This window comes from Gymnodraco acuticeps, unplaced genomic scaffold (assembly GCF_902827175.1).
Source record: "Gymnodraco acuticeps unplaced genomic scaffold, fGymAcu1.1, whole genome shotgun sequence".
Lineage (NCBI taxonomy): Eukaryota > Metazoa > Chordata > Actinopteri > Perciformes > Bathydraconidae > Gymnodraco > Gymnodraco acuticeps.
The window spans coordinates 4,768,972-4,789,296 of record NW_022990673.1 but is presented as its reverse complement, the minus strand read 5'-3'; the positions used below and the strand labels follow the sequence as shown (position 1 = coordinate 4,789,296).

Sequence of the window (20,325 nt, the reverse complement as noted above, 5' to 3'; positions counted from 1 at the left end):
TAAAAAACAATGATTTATTTGAAGATTTTGAGTCTGGCTTTAGAACACATCATAGTACAGAGACAGCTCTGGTTAAAGTCAGAAATGACCTTCTAATAGCCTCAGACAAAGGACTTGTCTCTATTCTTGTCTTGCTCGATCTCAGTGCTGCATTTGATACTATCGACCATGATATCCTATTGCAAAGACTAGAGCACTTAGTTGGCATAAAGGGAACTGCTTTAGGCTGGTTTAGGTCCTATCTATCTGAACGCTCTCAGTGTATGTGTGTCAACGATGAATCTTCCATGCAAACCAAAGTTAGCCATGGAGTGCCACAGGGCTCAGGGCTTGGACCTATTTTGTTCACATTATATATGCTTCCCTTAGGCAATATTATAAGGAATCACTCAGTACATTTTCATTGTTATGCGGATGATACTCAACTATATTTATCCATCAAGCCTGATCTAAATAAAATTCAAGACTGCCTTAAGGACTTAAAAACGTGGATGACCTTAAACTTTTTGATGTTAAACACGGCCAAAACTGAAGTTATTGTACTCGGCCCAAAGACTCTACGAAACAAACTATCTAAAGATATATTAACTATGGATGGCATTAATTTGGTCTCCAGTGAGACTGTAAGGAATCTTGGTGTTATATTTGATCAGGATTTATCCTTTAACGCCCACATAAAATCAATCTCAAGGACCGCCTTTTTTCATCTACGTAACATAGCAAAAATCAGGCATATCTTGCCTCAAAATGATGCAGAGAAACTAGTCCATGCATTTGTTACTTCAAGGCTTGATTATTGTAACTCTTTATTATCAGGGTGTACCAAGAAGTCAGTTAAGTCGCTTCAGCTGATTCAAAATGCTGCAGCTCGTGTACTAAACAGAGTTCGGAAAAGGGACCACATTACTCCTGTTCTGGCTGCCTTACACTGGCTCCCTATAGAACACAGGATATAATTTAAAATTCTTCTTCTCGCCTACAAAGCCTTTAATGGGCAGGCGCCATCTTACCTTAAATAACTCATTATACCCTACTGTCCTACTAGGGCATTGCGTTCCAAGAATGCAGGGTTGTTGGTTGTTCCTAGAGTCTCTAAAAGTACAATGGGAACCAGAGCCTTTTCTTATCGAGCTCCACTTTTGTGGAATCAGCTTCCAGTTTGTGTTCAGGCGGCAGACTCTATCCGTTTTTAAGAGTGCGCTTAAGACCTTCTTTTTTGATAAAGCTTATAGTTAGGGCTGATTAGATTCAGCCCCTAGTTTTGCTGCTATAGGCTTAGACTGTCGGGGGACACCTTACTTCTTCCTTCTCTCTGTCTGTACCTGTGCACTCTCATGTTCCGAATAACCCAGCTTCCCCCAAATTTCTTTTTGGTGTCTATCTACGCTGGGATCCTGAGTCATGGCTGATCCTGAGTGCTGATCTGAGTCCTGGATTTCGAGTCGTGGCTGAACCTGTCACTGTGGTCCTGCCTGACTTTCATCATACTACTTCCCTGATGGCTCCCACAGGATTGTTGACATCCTTGTGGATTCATCTTCTTATTATAGACACATGCATTTTCAAACATTTGGTCTACCTATGTTGTAAATGTATTATCTTTTCGATTTACACACGGCATCTATTGCACGTCTGTCCGTCCTGGGAGAGGGATCCCTCCTCTGTTGCTCTCCCTGAGGTTTCTCCCATTTTCCCCTTTAAACTGAGGGGTTTTTCCTTTTTTGGAAGTGTTTCCTTGTACGATGTGAGGGTCTAAGGACAGAGGGTGTCGTATTGTCATACTGATATTCTGTACAAACTGTGAAGTCCACTGAGACAAATGTAACATTTGTGATATTGGGCTATATAAATAAACATTGATTGATTACTCATACATCAGTATGTTATTTTTGGTGATTTTGGGCATATCATAGATATATTGGCACTTTGGCAGCACCGCAAATGTCAGCTGATAAGTAAAATATGCTTAACTGCATACAGCTACATTCCTACTTGTACAACAAATGCATTTCGAATACACAACAAACAGCTCTATCTATCTGAGAAACACTATTATTAATGTTGATGGTGTACATACATAATGTGGGATTGCTATAGCTGATTTCATGAGCTGTTTGGGACTTGTACATTATGAAATACCCCCAACCCCTACGTACTTATTGGCTACTGAAGAAGATTTTGTGTGTACTTTGACAGGTGTTTATATCTCTGTGTCTCTGACTGTGGACAGATTTTTTTGACCACCATAGCATCCCATCCATGTTCTGTATTTTTACTAACTTTAATACAGAGCCTTTATAATTATTGGCTGAGTTATACTTGAAAGAAGTGTTTTGGTTGATAATCTCTGCACGCTAGTATCGTGTATTCTTTAAGAAATAGCTCGTCTTGTCTTACACAGCAGATCAATGTTTTCTGTATTTGACTCAACACACAGTTTTTCTCCTACAAGACTTTTAGCTTGGTCTAAGTACAGAGAGTTAAATGAGCAGCAAGCCATCTGACCCACAGGCTCCAAACTGCCAAGGTGCAAAGCTGAGTAAACCTCGGCCCTACCAGAGCAGGCATGGGATCAGCCTGAGACAATACAAAGCTGAAACAACAGCAGATGTTTTCGATGATGAGACATTCCTAAGAGGAAAGGTCTGGCAGGTGAGGAGGATCAGAGACAGTAAATTGTAAACAGGTTTTAAGATCTTGTGCTCTGAGAGGAATACAAAAGAGGATGAACAAGGCAGGACATTGCATGCAACACAAAGGGAACATAATCCTCTGTTTTGGCTGAGAGAACACAGTAGGGGAGGGGATGTCTGCATCAGTAAGGAATGAGTTTTGCAGGCCAACACTGCCCCCATGTGTTTCAACTTTAAACAGCACCTACAGCATATGTGTTTGTCTTTGACTGATTTATTCCTGTTAAAAATATGTTGGTTAAGTTAACATAATGGTACTCTTTTGCATCCGTAAGAAACTCTACTGTGGGTTCATCAGAGCTGTGTAGTTTAAATACAAGATGTGTTTCTCTGCCACTGTATCACACCAGAGATTTGAATAGCAATACTCACTTAGTTAATTTACTGGGGGAAAATAAAATGAAGTAGTTATTTGAAACAAGAACCCTTAAAAAGGGCACCAAAACCTCTTATATTGAAAGCAATAGATAACAGATTCCTAGTATGGTTTAACTTTTTTAGAATGCTTACCTCATACTTAAACGTTGCATCAAGGAGAAATTCCTGCAGCATCTTCTCTCCCAGTTCTTTGCTGGCTGGATCGCTCACAAAATGAAGGACCAACACTTCTCCTTCCATAAAATCTCCGTGCTTCACCATAGACAACATTGCCACTCTGAACTTGTCCTGCAGACTCCGACTTTTGTCCACCTTGGTGAACATCATGAGTGCATGGTAGTGTTGGTCACCAGAGCCACCAATCTCTCCCTTCCCGGGCCTAAATTCTTCGCTCACTCCTCCCACATCTTGCTGTTCCTCTCCCTGCTCCTCAGATACATCTTTGGGTGAGAGCCTGGTGTCCACAGTTAAATCTGCATCGTTTCTGTTGGTGTTGTGTGTGGACTGGGTCTGCTTGATCCTCTTTGTGGTGCTGGAGAAGTTCTGCCTCTCTGAGCCGAAGTAGTAAAAAGCTGCAACAGCAAGCGCAGCAGCGAGCAGAAGCACAAACTGATAGGACCGGAAAGTACTGATCCTACCCATGATTCTGACCACCAGTCTGAGGAAGCCCATATCTCCCTGTTGGTGTCATAAGAGTGGGGGTGTGCAAGGCATTACAGTCACCAGGTTATGTCCCTCCATGTTGTAGTTATGTATGGTAAATTACCGACATCTTCCTGTAAGAAAAAAAACAATACTTCAGTCTTGAAATACAGAGATGGAACTGCTTGCAATAAACAGTATATAGGTCTACATTTGTGCATTATGTTACCTTTACCTTTAGTGAAACACCACAGTAAAATATGACAGGTACTTTATGTCTTCCAATACTCAAAGCCCGTATGTATACCTTTTAATCGTATTTTTCTTGAATTGGAATACATGGGTTCCATAATATTCATAGTGTTTGGGGTATATCTTTATGTAAACAGTCTATGGGCAAAATATACTAGTTTCCAAGAGCTCTTGCATCGCAGGTTTAACAACCATTCCTCGCCAATGTTGCACCGTGCAAACTTAAGCTCTCAACCTCTTAATCTCATTAGTTAACATGCACACACAATACTATTTGGTTTAACAGATGGGGAAGAAGAACTGTATGTACTTGCCTGTCGTTGATCTCTGCAGTTTCATGTTGCCATCTTGTTCGCCCCGTGTCTCTAGAGCCTCACGTTTCTTAAGTAATGCTGCATTGGCTAACTTAACATTGACAATAATTATACGGTTAAAGTCCACGAAATGCCCCAAAAACTAAATCCCTGCAGTAAGACACCCTGCGGCAAAATGTTGACATGCCAGCTGCTTTACGAAGATGCTAAGTTAGCAGACGTCGACTTTGCGCCTCTATGTTAGTCGTTGAGTCCGACGCTGTTTGCTTAACCCGAGCATAAAGCAAAGCTGTTTAGTTGTTTAAAATGCATATGCACCCTTGCATACATGCGTCGTTCTTTCGGTATTACGGTGTTTGCAGGGCTTTGTGATTTCGAGAGAAAAAATGGCAAAACGACTAGTTGGATAAATCTCTAGCTAACAACCTAGCAACAACATACTGTCTGTGACGCAATTTAGCCACACCCACTTTGGGTTCAGCCATGCTGCCTCTAAAGACTGTTGGAAAAGGGCAATTTTTAACATAAACTTTAACATAAACGACTCAGCAATCGTTGTAGAAGAATTGCACGTTATACATGTATGTATTACATATGAATACATTTATTTTTTTAATAATTCATTGATGATTCGATTCAGTATTTTTAATAACAAAATACATATTCTAAGAACAAAATATAACATGAAAACGTTTTCTTAATATAAAACAACAAATACCTAATAATATATTTAGTAAGAATATATGGTAATGTGACGTGTTCGATTCCCCCCCCCCCCCCCCCACAATAATTAACCAAAAAAATACAGTCATATTTATTTGCACCATTTTACTGGGACACACAAGGTGAACATTCATAAATACGAGTTTAGAAACTGCACCTTAATGCGGCATCAGTGCCTCACGACATTTTCGGCAGCGCTATTGTTGCTCTGTGCTCGCGGCTGTCGTAGACATTAGCCCGCAGCAAACATTAACCAGCTTCTGTTTACAGGAAAAATGCCAGGTCTTGTAATCGCCTGACGCTCTTTTCCTCGTAAACACAACATAGCTCGTCTTTTTTTGTTTTAAATTCAGGCACGTTGCTGGCGCAGAGCTAGCTAGCTCGATTAGCACTCATTGCAAAATGAATTCTAACACGCACGTCATTCAGGTGACTAATGTTTCCCCGAGCACAACGTCCGAGCAAATGCGTACTCTGTTCGGATTCCTCGGAAACATAGAGGAGCTCAAACTGTTTCCACCTGAGTGAGTATTGTGAAATATAAATAAGTACAACGCTATGTTGCCGAGCTAAAGTTGTTAAGGGCTTGGCCTCTCATCAGGCCTGCAGAGCCGAGTAGGCCTCATGCTAATCCTAACGTTTCCCCGCGCCTTTAGTGGAAGCTTCAGCAGGCATGCGGGACTAATACTGATAGTTTCTCATGTTGTGTTTGTTAGAGAGATGTAGGACAGAATGAAATGTCCTATCTTAAACAGACTTAGTGGTGTGATAGCTCCCAGTCGTACATGAGAATTAAACCAGTTGTGTTTGCTTCATTATCTTAGCCACCAATCTGAAAGTAGGTTTACAAAATGGTAAATCAAAGTTTCCATACAAAGTGTTTGTTTAATCTAAAACACAAAGATATTCAATTGACAATTATCATATTTGAGTTATTTATGATAGCGTTAGTATGGCATTTTTGTTTGATAAATGACCCCTACATTTGTATTGATAGTTGGTGCGATTGATTCGTTTTTTCAGCCCTGCACAAAGCCTTTCTCTGCTTAAAAAACTGTAAATGGGATATTTTGTCCATGTCTTCTTGCTATGACTTTCTCTTTGTGATTTGTATATACTAAAAACTGAATTGAGTAATTATCAGATGAATCAATGAGGACCATGACTTTCGTCTCTAGATTCAAGAAGTCACAGCTGCAGTATTTCCTTAAGTAGAAAATCCTGATTTATACGAAGTGGAAAACCAGACTAATTCAATGCTTATAGTGTAATGCCAGTCACTTCCTGTGCCCAATTTCTAAGGTCCCTGCCTCTCACTTGGGATGCTAATACATAATATACAGTATTTCAAAGTTGGCTATAGTAGGAAATAATTGTTCTCTGCTTTGTATTTTCCTGTATCCAATTACACCTGGCTTGTCAGCAGGTAGGAGATGTCGAGGACTAACAACAACAAAGGTTCAAAGCGTCAGTGATTGACAGAGATTCTCAACAAATGTGTCAATGAGAGTTGTGATTACACTATATACGCTACAAAATATATCCTAAGATTCATTGTTTGCCTAAATCGAGGATGTAGAGACTGTATATACCATGATCCATTGTTAAGTTACTTGTCCCTGGGGACACAAAACTCAATCAGGTCAGTTTGAAGAAGGCATGTTTTCTCCTTGTTTGTATTCTTTGCACAACATATCTGTATTTTCTTCCAGTGACTCTCCCTTGCCTGTGACTTCACGTGTCTGTTTTGTAAAGTTCCTTGAGTCTGAGTCGGTGGGAGTTTCCCAACACCTGACGAACACCGTCTTCGTGGACCGAGCTTTGATCGTGGTCCCTTTTGCTGAAGGTGGGTGTCTGCTTTATTACTCTCCTGCTCACATGGCTATCTCTAAACATACATCCCAATGTGTAGGTTATTTTTGATAGAATTGCAAACACATTGAGTTATTTTGTGACCAAGAGAAATTGCTAAGCTTCTCAATGCTTGGCATTATTAGGTATATACAAGGGAAATGTGAATTTGTGTCCATGTCTGACAATCTAGCTGTAAACTTCTCTCTCTGTTATTTGTGTTGTGGTTTCATAGTGGACAAGTCATTTGCAGAGAGCCCCTTCCTTGCTGGCTGAAAGTGGTCCTCTGCTGCCATCAGGAGATTAGAAAAAATAATGGCACCAGGCTCGCAAGCCCCCTTCTCTCTCTTGTTCTCCAGTAAAATATTAATTCTTTATTTTGTTTCTCTCTGTTTAAGGCATCTTTTTTTTTTTAAAGGATAGCCACACAACTCTTAAGCAAAATGAGGGGGTGGTGGGAGAGGGTGCAGGGCAATCTCAATACCTCACATGTTTAAATACATTTTACATTAAAATACATTTCAATGAGCAGCACCAGACTAGGGATGCCCCGAGCAGATCTGCTGGTTTGTATCGAGGCAGATCAAATCGGACAAGACATATTTAAATGTATTGGCTTTGAATCATGCACACTCTCTGATCCTCTGTTTATATTTAAACCTTTTGCACGAAAGGAACACCAGTTGTTACAATGTTCCATTGTGCTTGAACCAATATGCATTCTGCAGTTGTTTCACAGCTCTTTTTAAAAATAAATATATTGTAAGAAATTTGTAGCATACTTGCATGTAGTTTCTTTGCTGCAAAAACAATTAGCTTGCTGTAGGAACACATTAATCCCTGCACATGCACTGCTGTTTTCAGCTGATGGCTGATGAGACATATTTTGTAGGTTTATTGGGCAGGGCTATAGCGGGCACTTTACTAATGTCTCCTAGCTCCAGGTGTAAATTGTCCCGCCCTAATAGATCGGTCCACTCGGTGCTAAAGAGAAGTCTAATCTGCGTAATACCTGATCATTTCTCCTGTGTGGGTGTTTAGGGTGTAGCCTTGTTTTCCTTTAATGCAGAGCTGTTTCCCAAACATATACAAACTGAATCTCATTACTAAGTGTAATATTGGCTTGATTATAGCTGAATAATAAAGGAAAATATAAATATTGGATCGGAACATGGCAGAATGGATATATTAAATGGCTCAGATTGGGGTTAAATGTTCGGGGCATCCCTATACCAGCACAAAGCATGTAGGGTAGACGGACTAATCAGCTGTGCATGCTAGAATAGATTTTGAAGGTGTGTGCCATCCTCTACAGTTAGACTGAACAGGTGTTGTGGAAGTTGATTAACATGATAAGCGCACAAACTGCCTTTGGCATTTACCTGCTGAATGTGCCAAAGCCTTTTGATATTTTAAACTGCATCTGTATTTCCAAATTTTCACTAACACACCAGATGAAAGTAGTTTCTCTGCTTGATGTTGCAGTACAAATGCTTTTTATTGACCCTCTCCACACATGAGTTGAGTGAATCTCACATTTAACAGTGGTGTTTCTTTTGTTGTTGTGTTTTACAGTTCTTTTTCCTGGTTCAGCCAGCCCTATATACCAGGCCCTCCTGAAAATGCCACCAACAGTTTTGTCTTCTGCAGCCTTATCCTGTTTCTCAAGTGTCCTTTCTGTTGTGTGTGTGTGGGCGCGTGTGTGTGTCTCCCTCTCTCCCCCCCTTTTATTTAAAAAAAAAAAAAATTATAAAGTAAAATGTCAGATTATAAATAGACTGTTTTCAGATTGCACCATGGATGATCATCTCCATAAGATTTTCCCTTTAGATTTTCCTGTTTGGTTTCTTCAGCTCTGGGCACATTTGTCATGATTTTGTCACAGCTTTAATAGCCCTTTAATGTTAAGTGCAGTTTATCTTTGATATTGTTTAGTGCTTTTAGTGACAAACTGTTGGATACAATTTAGCAGTATTGTAGCTTGTTGGCAATACTTGATCTGGTCTCCAATTTAAGTTTTTCTGTTTTTTGGTGGGATTGTACAAAGTTAACACCAACAAAAGCCCATAAAAGGTAATATGTGTGAACCTTTTCTGTTTTAGTATAGGTAATGGTAAGTGATGTTGAAATGTATCCTTGTCTACACCCAAATCATGAACTTTGTTTTCTGTATCTCAATGTTTTTGTGTGCTTTATAGCGAAGCAGCCGGCACGAGTCGCTTGTTCATAAAACATCTAATGAAAGTTGAGAGCACATCCCACGGGACAACTGGCTGTGCTTGCTCACGTTTGGTTCATGACTTAAAAATCAAGTTCAGGTGAAAAAATCTTGGCAGTGTTGACCAGTGTGTATTGTGACTTATAAACTCATAGCTGCTAATCCTACAATCATACTTTCACAACAACAAAAAAGTCAGGGATCAAGATTTACAGACAAGACAAAAAAAGTGGATTTTTCATACTTTATTTTTTTACCTCAGAGTAGTAAGAGGAGGCTTGTCTGCAAGTCTTGTCTGAGTGTTTATCGATGTTTGCGCCATGCGTGTACTGAAATGTTTTTGTTTTTCTCCAGGAGTCATTCCTGATGAATCTAAAGCTATGTCGCTGCTCGCTCCGGCCAATGCCGTGGCAGGAATGATGCCGGGGGGGGGCCTTCTTCCCACACCCAATCCTCTGGTGAGCTTTGACTAAACTTTGCATTGAAATTGTGATCGTTTCCTATTACTGTACAGGTTTGGTTGATCAAAAGTGTCATAACATATATTTGAACAGTTTACATTCTGGGTTCATTAGTAGTTAAAACGTATTTGAAAGATATCACCATAGACTTTCATTAACTGTCTATCGACAAATGAAAAGAAGCTTTAGTTGAATCCTCAACATAACTAAGACAAATGATGTAATATTATAAATGTTTTTACCGGCCAGGCTTCTGTGAGTTTTGGACATTTGTTTTTTAGAAGATGTAAACTCTACTAGGTCTGATTAATTGACATTTGATTTATATTTATGTGTTGAAGAAGGTAAACACAAGAGGGTTACATTGTAAAGAGCATGTGTTGTTTCAGATGGGAGGGAATCCATTCGGGGGGCTTGGAGTTCCTAACATGGAGCAGATGGCTGCCATGGGAATGCAGGGCCCCAACATGAACCCCCAGGTGAGCACCTGCTCAGTCGCCCTTAGTCACCGCATGTTTAGATAAGATCATTTCTTTCTAAAAGTCATTTCCTCTTTGTATCTCTTTCAGGCTCTTTCTGCAGACTTCCTTAAGCTCATGCAGTCCATGGACCCAAAGTAAGAGACGATCCACAATCCTGCAAAAATATGCAATCCTAAATATTTATTTGAAGAGAAAAACTAAATCATTGATGGCATTTTCAGAATGAATCCATTAGCAGCCGGACTGGGCATGAATCCAGGGATGAAGAACGATGCCTCCAATAAGGAGATTGAAGAGGCCATGAAGAGAGTCCGAGAGGCACAGTCTCTCATCTCTGCCGCCATCGAGCCAGGAAGTGAGTGCTCTGATCTTCTTTCATTCAGCAGGATAGTACTGCTGACGTCCTGATCCATTAAATATTGTGCTGCAATTTAGTTCAGTGGAATATTTGTTCTATTGTCTGAGTACATGTCTAAAATGAACAACCAAAAAAGATACAAACTATTATTGGTACAAATATTTAGCCACTAGCGTCACCTATAGCCTTCTGAGACTTACTCACCAATATGAGGCTAATTTCAAACCCCTTGGTGAGCATTATGTTTCCTACCATGAAGATGTTTAACTTCTTTCACTGTTTTTGCAGATAAAAAGGATGACAAACGTAAACATTCCCGCTCCCGTTCGCGTTCCCGGCGCAGGCGCTCCAGGTCTCGCTCAAAACACAGGTAAAGACCGCTGCATGACAAACGGTTACTCGCACTGTCAGATGGAAAAACAAAATGGATTGTGGCCTCTACATACAAGACATAAATAGAATATTTCGTACTGACTGAAGTTTTCTGTTATAAAATGTTGAATCTCTTAATTTCGGCAGACGTTCGAAGAGCAAATCTCGTCGGCGGTCCCATTCGAGGAGCAGGAAGAGGTCTAAGAGCCCCCGCAGGAGGAGGACTCACTCTCGAGACCGGAGCCGCCGCAGTAAATCCAGGTCAGCAGCTGCACTGATCCTCTGTACCACAACTTACTTTTATCGGCCACAAAGTGTGTCGACTAGTGCAGAGTCTGTGTTATGACTTTTAACGGCCACCTTTTGAATACACGCTACTTTGAAAAAAAGCTACCAGTAGATCAAGTTTACTGCTGTTTTTTGATGCAATGTTCTGCTGTTTGCTAATGTTGAGCAGGGACAGGAGGAAGGAGGAAAAGTCCAAGAAAAGGTCAAAGACGCCTCCAAAGAGCTACAGCAGTGCCAGGAGGTCCCGAAGCATCAGTCGGTGAGTTTGAGCAGATAACTATTATTTAAGTAATTCTTCTATTGATTAACCAATTGAAATGGTAACAACGTCTGAATGTATACTATTGCTCTTTAATAAAACAACATTTATAAACATCAGACGGTCTCTTGAAATTAACCACTCAAGTAATTAACATTTGTATTGTCTGAATAGAATACAATAATATATTTTAAAACCTAATTATTAAGATGACTTATTACAATTTAAACAATACTTTCCTCAATGAGATTTTACATTCACAACAGAAAATAATTCTCATTGGTAGCAGTACATCATTTGGAAATGACAGATTTCTTAAAGGAGACATGTCATGGCCATTTCCACTGATCATAATTCCATTGTTGAGGTCTACTAGAATAGATTTATATTGTGCAATTTTCCAAACTCACATTGGTTTCTCATACAGCATCTCTGTAAACGACGTGTGTTCACTGAATTTCACTCTCTGCCTTTAACGGCTCGTTGTAGCTCCAATAGCTCCAAACCCTCCCTGTGAGCACAGTGTGCTCTGATTGGTCTGGACGTTGTGAATCGAGCTGAGCTCCGTGGAGGTGTTGTTTCCTTGTTTAGCGATACACAGCCAAACTCATCCTGAGCACTCACAGCCGAAGTAAAAAAAATAAGTGTGGCTTGATATTGACTAAGAAAAAGGTTGATAAACGCTGTGAGAATGGGTCTGCAGAGAGAATTTTGCCGCGATCCCAACTGTCTGTTATCAGCCTGCAGCCAGGGATGAGAAATCAGCAGAGCTGCATGCACTGAGTGTGTGTGTGTGAGGAAGTCCGTGGATTTGTCAATTTGGACCAATCAGCGGGGGCTTAACGTAACTGCTCCGCGTACGTAACGTAACGGCACCACGGATTGGTCCATTTCGTTCCGGGTATGGGTTGACATCATCGGAGGAATCAAATGGACGTATCTCCAATGAGGCGTTTTGGGGAGGTAGAGTTTTACTCGCTACAGGGTGTACTTTGAGGGTTTTGACTCTGCACACCGTTTACATGCATACAAACCTTCATAACACACAAGGGGACGGGTACTAACCAGAAAAGCATGACATGTCTCCTTTAACAGATTTTTCTTTAATGTTGCTTCTCAGGAGGCACAGGCGAAGCCGAAGTGCAACTCGGTCCCCCAAGAAGAAGCTGTCCAGGTCTCCATCGCCCAAACGGTGAGTAGTTCAACACGTTTAACATTCAATGTAATAAATGCAGTTATTTTTAGTATACAAACTAAAAATTATACATTTGTCATGTTCACAGTCACAAGAAGGAAAAAAAGAAGGACAAGGAGCGTGAGAAGGACCGGGAAAGAGACAGGAGGGAGGACAGAGATGAGAGAGAACGCTCCAGCAGCAAGAAGAAGAAGGTCAAAGACAAAGAGCGAGATCGCGATCGCAAGTCTGATAGCGAGAAGGGAGACGTGAAGGTACATTAAGCGCCTGACATTACCATTAAATATAGTCCTAGGTGGCTACATTTCATGGGACTTTGGCTTGAATTTAAGTTACTTGAATTGTTTGGACAGGTTACTCGGGATTACGATGAAGAGGAGCAGGGTTATGACAGTGAAAAGGAAGGACTGGAGGAGGATGACGATGAGAGGAAGACCGACTCTGACTCCGCCTCAACTCCCACCCGCAAAGGCCTGGAGGAGATAGAAAGATCCGAGGGCCAAATCCCCAAAAAGTCCAAACTAAATGGAGACGACCATCACCAGGAAGACATGGAGATGAGCGACTAGGAGCGTCCCGAACCAGACCGTGTTTTCTGTCCACTGTCCTGTTTTATATTTTTAATATAGGCCACAACATGTCAGTGCCTGTTCACTCAAAGTTGAAAAGATTTGTTGTATTAACTGTAGAAGCATTGGGGTGGTTTAAACGGAAAGCAGTTAAATAATTTTTGTAAAGAAAGGAGAAAACAAGGACTAAATATAAATAACATGCAACGTGGTTTTTAATTGTCAATGCTGTACTTTTTTAAGATCCTGTTGAATTTTCTTTTTGTTGCCTTTGTGTTCAAATGTTTTACTGGCAGTAAAATACTCAGCGTTTCCCACTAAAATGCTGTCTGTAAATATTTACTAGTCAGGATCAAGTCCTTTCTTCCCTCAGACTGTTAGTCCCTCACCACCCAGCACTGGCTTCATGCTCATTCTTTTGGTTGCTGAATCATTTTTGTTTAACTGTAATGCACAACGTTGTGTTCGAGCTGACCTGCCTATTTACAACTCTTTGTAAGTGTACACTGTAGATTGAAATGTGGTGTTGCAACGAAGTCAGTAGGTTTTCCAAAGGAAACTAATAAAATTGGGTCAAACTGTCAACTTGTGTTTTAGTAGATGTTCGAAATGTTTTACAGTTCTTGTAACTAAGTTCTTCACTGTTGCATCATATCTCTCACAATAACTGCCCAAAAAATGCTAATTGCTTGATTATACTTCGGGTTTTTGTAAGGCTCAAACCGTAGTATATAACGGTGTTAATTTAAGACGCCAGCATATGATTGATGTTTTCATAAAATACACTAAATATATTTTTCTTCCTCATTGAACAGCACAATTATGGACAGACGTTGCTAACTTTAGCTAGCAGCACTAGCATTGATGACAGAACGCTATTTCAGCGACAGGACGCAAGGACAAGGACGCGGTTACCATGCAACTAGAAGTTCTCTATCAGCTTCTGAAGTCACATGACCAGGGGTGGACCGAACCGACTATTCGGATTGGAACGTATCCCTTGACGTCGCGTACCGCTCGAATGTATTGCACCGAACTCGTTGCCAAGCGCTGTGCTCAAAGTTTAAATACATTGAACACCTCGAGTCCTCTGACTGACATATCGAGGCGCCAACTAGCTGGGGAGGAAACCTTAAACACAGACCGTATGTATGTGGCTGTTATCAAGGTTGTGTGCCCCACCTTTTTCGGACGTAGTCTGAGGCCGCACACACCACCACAGGCCTTAGGGGCTGCACTGGCCTACAATACCAACGTGGCCCTTTCATTTGAGATAATTAAAAACTAAACTTTGATCGTTTTTATTTCATTTCAAAGACATAATATACTATGAGAGTATCACGGTTCGTACGGTCATTGAAAACCTGGAAAAGTCATGGAAATTCAAAATGAAAATTCCAGGCCCTGGAAAAGTTATGGAAAACAATATTTTTCCCAAAGTCATGGAAATGTAACTAAAGTTGCGTCAAATTTAATTTACATTTGATCTAATCGCCGAAATAATCTGCGGTCGCGAGCCATCATTCATGACGCGCATGGTGTTATTTGTTAATAGCCATCCATGCCTATGAAGCGCGAGCTGTGTGCTCGAGTCTTCCTGCCTGTCGGCTGAACTCTGCTGCTCCGGGATGAGGGTCAGCTACATTATCTTTCAGTATCTTTCAGTCTAGCAAGGGTAACAACAGCAGAGGTACTCATTAAACTGAGCGCCCTCCAACCTAACAAGGCCACTGGCCACGACAATATCCCCTCCAAATTCCTCAGAGACTCAGCAACCGCCATCTCACCAGTCATAGCTCACATAATTAACCTCTCCATAAAACAGGGAAAAGTACCCAAAGACTTCAAAATTGCAAGAGTAACCCCCCTGCACAAAAAGGGCAGCAAATTGGACCCAGGCAACTACCGCCCTGTCTCTATACTTACCTCCATCTCGAAAGTCATGGAAAAAATAGTATATGAACAGGTCGAAAAGTACCTCGCGGAAAAGAAACTAATCTATGAATTTCAATCTGGCTTTAGAACATCCCACTCCACTGACACATGCCTTCTTTATTTGAGCGACCACATCAAACAAGAGGTGGACGAGGGCAAGTACTGCGGCATGGTGATGCTGGACCTACAAAAGGCTTTCGACACTGTCAATCACCCCATTCTGATTGACAAGCTAAAAGCAATTGGTTTTGATAAACTATCGGTGAGCTGGATGCAATCCTACCTGGAGGGGAGAGAACAGATGGTGGAGGTAAACGGTACTCTGTCCCCCCCCCCCTCCCAGTGAGCTGTGGTGTTCCACAAGGAAGCATATTAGGTCCGTTACTGTTCCTAATTTATGTAAATGACATGTCATCAGCATGTGACTGCAACTTGTTCCTGTTCGCGGACGACTCAGCCCTGCTGGTCTCTGACAGGAACGGGTTGCAGGTTGAAAAAACCCTCAGCTCCGAGCTCGGCAGAATCTGCACCTGGCTCGCCGATAATAAATTATCTCAGCAAATCCGACGACTTCTCAGTTGCAGTGGGCGACATTATTGTCACAAGTAAGAAGGAAATTACATACCTAGGATCTATTCTTGAGGCAAACCTCTCCTGTGACAAAATGGCATCCAATGTAATAAAAAAAGTCAATCAAAGAACTAGATTCCTATACCGGATCTCCTCTCTGGTAAACAAAAACACCCTGAAAACTCTGGCAGGAGCACTCATTCAAGGGTACTATGACTATGCTTGCACGTCATGGTACCATAGCACCTCCAAGGCGCTAAAAATAAAACTTCAAACATCGCAAAATAAACTGGTCAGACTACTGCTTGACCTTTCATCTAGAACCCACCTCACCTCTGCCCACTTTGACAACCTAGGATGGCTTAGAGTAGACGACAGAGTACAGCTACTTGCAATGGGCCTGGTCTACAAGATCCACTACACCTCTATGGTACCCATGTACATGTCAAAATTCTTCCCAAAGGTCAAGGAATACCATGATCATAACACCAGAGGGAGCTCCACAAATCATGTGAAACCCAGATTTGTCACAAAAAAGGGGGAATACACGTTTCACAATTATGCCACATCAAGGTGGAACGCTCTTCCCACAACTGTAAAGGAAAGTAAAACTATACTTACCTTCAAAACCTCTCTTAAAGAGCACCTTCGGGGGAGAGCATTGCAAAACTGGCCCCGGTAATGGTACAAATCTCAACCTGTCGTTCAATGGACAGCTTCCCCCCCCCCCCCCCCATCTATGTATATACTCGCATTTTAGTCTCTGTTACTAACTGTATATCTGTAGACTTGGTATGTCTTAACTGTCCGGTTAGGATGTATTAGAACGAAATCTAAAATGAAAATTGTAAATAAGCAATCTGTATGTAAAAAACCACCTGTATGTAAATTGTAAATAAGCCATCTGTATGTCAAATATGTCTTATATGTCTTAAATGACATGATGAATTGGAAATGGGGGACCCTGATGTAAACAAGACGAAAGTCTTTCTCTGGTCTGCATCCCCTTAACAATTGTATGTTTTGAGCTGTACTGTACTGTACCCAATATACAAGCTGTTAATAAACTTTTCAATCAATCAATCAATCTACGGTGCGTTCGTTAACTGTGTGGAGTAGTCACTGTGGCACAGACTGAGCCGCTGGTGAACAGCTGTTAGAACAGGCCGTTCAGGTGTTCAGAGCAGAGCGTGATGTGCACTGAAAAGTTTTTCTGTCGCAATATTATTTAAGGAATCGTTGAGCAAGCTAGCTAGCATACATTGTTACTATCTGCTAACGTTAGCTTTAGCCTTCGTTTTCTAATAGTTTTTTTCATAGGCTATAAACAAAGGTGGTATAAATATAGGTGGGTCATTCCAGAATTGGAGGACAATTTAGACACCAACATTTTTGAAAAATGAACCTTTTATTTTATAATTTGTTTTATGTATTCAGGAAAAACAGATAATAAACCATCAAAAAAAGGGATTTGCCCAGCTAGGCATCAAATGTATATTTTTCAATGAAGAATTACCCCTGTTACTCTAATTATAGTAACAGGGTTGAAAGTAACAGGGTTGAAAATCAATGCTAATTTGAGCTTTAACCTCAGGAATTATTGCTAGATGTAGCATGGAATGCTACTTTCAAGGCAAAGACAAACTTGGATATCTAATGCAAGAAAGATAACTTTGAAATGAATATGCTTTATTCTGATAATATCAGTAACAGGGTTGAGTGGGTCAGAGTGCCACACTCTTTTAAGACTGAAAAGATTGTAAAAATATGAAAAATAAAAGAGAGGACTTAGTTTTGGTCTACCCATGGCACTAGCACATGGCTAGCTGATGTCACTTCCACTGTGTCATCTGATTTATAGTTTTTTCACTTCCTGTGCCAATCTAAAAAGGTTTGGGTAACAGGGTTGAACGCATGTTAAGGGACACACCTTCTGTGCAAAATTACTGTTATTTAAAATATGTTTATGATTTAACAATTTGATTTTACCATTACAAGAGACATATATCAATAGAATAATACCAAAAAAAGTAAATAAAATCCCTATTTTAAATGTTATATTTGACATGCAAGTTGGTCACCAAGAAGCGGGGACAAGAGAAAAATGCCATTTTAGGGGATGTTCGAGAGCTATTTGATCATTTAAATAATATTTTGAAACCACTTTTTCTACAACTTTATATACATTTTGTCTCAATACAAGTATGTTTACAAGTGCATGCTTTAGCCTTTTGGGCATGGATTATTAGATTTTTTTATATGGGGGACATGAAATGTCCTCCAATTCTGGAATGACCCAGATATTGTGCTAGAGTAAAAGTAGAAGTACTCAGATCTTGTACTTGAGTAAAAGTAGAAGTACTCAGGTATTGTACTTGAGTAAAAGTAGAAGTACTCAGATCTTGTACTTGAGTAAAAGTAGAAGTACCAGAGTGTAGGAATACTCTATCACAGTAAAAGTCCTGCATTCAAAATGTTCCTCAAGTGAAAGTAGAAAGTATTCTCATCAAAATATAGTGAAAGTAGCGACAGTAAAAGTAGTGATTGAGCAGATTGGTCCATTTCAGAATAATATATATATGTTTTATAATGCTTGATCATGAAAGTGTTCTCAAAGCTGGTAAAGGTGCAGCTAGTTTGAAGGACTTTGTATACTGCAGGGTAGCTTGTGAATTTACTCCAGGTGGAACTAAAGTCTGATTTAACACTTGATTAGATTTCACATCATTCATCCAGATCTGTGAAGTAACTAAAGGGATTAACAGGGATGCAAACTTGTCACCTTTCGGCGAAATTCGCCGTTTTGAATCCAAAATAGGTCGTGTGTGTGACTCATGTAGATCTGCAATAAAAATGTTTTTGGGGTATGGGGGGTCTGAGACCCGGATTAATCTGCGGCCGCGATGATGGTCTAGCTTCAGCAGCTACATTACCTACGGGTGCGTTCGTTAATATTAACTGTGTGGTCGGGAGTCACTGTGGCACAGACTGGACCGCTGGTGAACAGCTGTTAGAACGGGCCGTGCAGGTGTTCAGAGCAGAGCTCCCTGTCGGAGCGGCAGAGCGTGATGTGAACTGAAAAGTTTTTCTGTCGCAATATTATCGTTGAGCTAGCTAGCTAGCATACATTGTCACTATCTGCTAACGTTAGCTTTAGCCTTCGTTTTCTAATAGTCTTTTTCATAGGCTATAAACAGAGGTGGTATAAGTATAGATCTTGTTCTTGAGTAAAAGTAGAAGTACTCAGATCTTGTACTTGATTAAAAGTAGAAGTACTCAGATCTTGTACTAGAGTAAAAGTAGAAGTACTCAGATATTGTACTTGATTAAAAGTAGAAGTACTCAGATCTTGTACTAGAGTAAAAGTAGAAGTACTCAGATCTTGTACTTTAGTAAAAGTAGAAGTACTCAAATCTTGTACTTGAGTAAAAGTGCAAGTACTCAGGTTTGAGTCAAAGTAGAAGTACCAGAGTGTAGGAACAATCATGCAATCAAAATGTTCCTCAAATAAAAGTACAAAAGTATTATCATCGAAATATAGTTAAAGTAGCGACAGTAAAAGTAGAAGTACTCAGATCTTGTACTTGAGTAAAAGTAGAAGTACTCAGGTCTTGTACTTGAGTAAAAGTACCAGAGTGTAGGAATACTCTGTTACAGTAAAAGTTCTGCATTCAAAATGTTCCTCAAGTAAAAGTAGAAAAGTATTCTCATCAAAATATAGTGAAAGTAGCAACAGTAAAAGTAGTCATTGTGCAGATTGGTCCATTTCAGAATAATATATATGATATATAGCTGGTAAAGGTGCAGCTAGTTTGAATGACTTTGTATACTGCAGGGTAGCTTGTGGATTTATTCCAGGTGGAACTAAAGTCTGATTCAACACTTGGTTATATTTCACATCATTCATCCAGATCTGTGAAGTAACTAAAGGTATACATGTAGTGGAGGAAAAGTACACCATGTAGTAGAAGTACACCATGTACCTCTGAACTGTAGTGGAGAAGAAGAACAAAGTAGCAAAACATTGAAATACTTAAATAAAGTACAAGTATCTCAAAATTGTACCTGTTATGGAAATAATTGTCATAGACGCCAAGATGTGACATACAGGACAAACCTTGATGTCTGTTTACCTTTTTTAAGGACACAGGCTGCTTAGCCAATAATGTTATTGTTCCCCTTCTGTGACCGGTCAATACTGGGTCACAGATGGTCTGTGTTGTGGGTACACTGGGACACTTCCTTCTCTGTATTTGTGGACTCCAAGGTGAAATCTTCGAGGTCATAAGTGTCCGACGCAAGTAGCTCAGTGTTCCCACACTGTTTAGGCTATCTCCTCAAATATGTTGTTTACTCTCTGCGAAACCAGTTAGATGGGCTGGCAAGAGAGAGGCTCTCCAGAATTGACGTGGCAACTCTACCGTGGAGTCAGAACCTCTGACTCTTGGACTTGTGATGTGAATCCTCCGGCCGTTAACTCCAAATAAACCACCAGTGTTTGACATCAAAGCTACTGCTCCTACCGTGTCTCCTTCCTGAGTCGGTGACTCCCACTGCATAGCTACACAGAAGTTTCCTCTACAGTACCCAAGTATAGTACTTGTTGAGTTTATGAACTTAGTTACTTTACACCAGTGGCTATAAAGATAGAAAGACTAAGCCTTGCACAGAGGCATGAAAATACATTTTCAAAATGCTCAACAGTGCTGCCAGAATTATAAACTGACTGCTACACAATTAAAATAAATGCTTTTATATATTTCTA

The 20,325-nt window shown here is 40.4% G+C and overlaps 2 protein-coding genes across 9 annotated transcripts in view; one reads left to right on the top strand and one right to left on the bottom strand.

Moving 5' to 3' along the window:
- xxylt1 (xyloside xylosyltransferase 1) overlaps positions 1-4,735 on the bottom strand; it is a 32,607-nt gene extending 27,872 nt beyond the window's left edge. The window contains exons 1-2 of the mRNA XM_034230046.1: positions 4,280-4,735; positions 3,204-3,847 (exon numbers count right to left, since the gene is read on the bottom strand). Coding sequence (XP_034085937.1) covers positions 3,204-3,743 — 540 coding nt within the window. The 5' untranslated portion in view covers positions 3,744-3,847; positions 4,280-4,735. The remainder of the gene's footprint in view (positions 1-3,203; positions 3,848-4,279) is intronic.
- A 420-nt stretch (positions 4,736-5,155) lies between these two features.
- On the top strand, positions 5,156-13,640 carry LOC117555223 (serine/arginine-rich splicing factor 11-like). 8 transcript variants are annotated; one of them, XM_034230043.1, is made up of 13 exons: positions 5,226-6,848; positions 7,089-7,211; positions 9,052-9,171; positions 9,426-9,529; positions 9,922-10,011; positions 10,102-10,148; positions 10,236-10,369; positions 10,661-10,742; positions 10,892-11,005; positions 11,202-11,291; positions 12,412-12,483; positions 12,575-12,740; positions 12,840-13,640. In XM_034230043.1, the coding sequence occupies exons 4-13, from the start codon at positions 9,452-9,454 to the stop codon at positions 13,053-13,055; spliced, it is 1,089 nt and encodes a 362-aa protein (XP_034085934.1). In that variant the 5' UTR covers positions 5,226-6,848; positions 7,089-7,211; positions 9,052-9,171; positions 9,426-9,451; the 3' UTR covers positions 13,056-13,640. The 8 variants fall into 8 exon arrangements, with proteins under 8 accessions (XP_034085929.1, XP_034085934.1, XP_034085935.1 ...); XM_034230038.1 differs by lacking the exons at positions 7,089-7,211; positions 9,052-9,171 and having other exon boundaries at positions 5,156-5,526; positions 6,715-6,848; XM_034230044.1 differs by lacking the exon at positions 7,089-7,211.
- Positions 13,641-20,325: the final 6,685 nt, after the last annotated feature.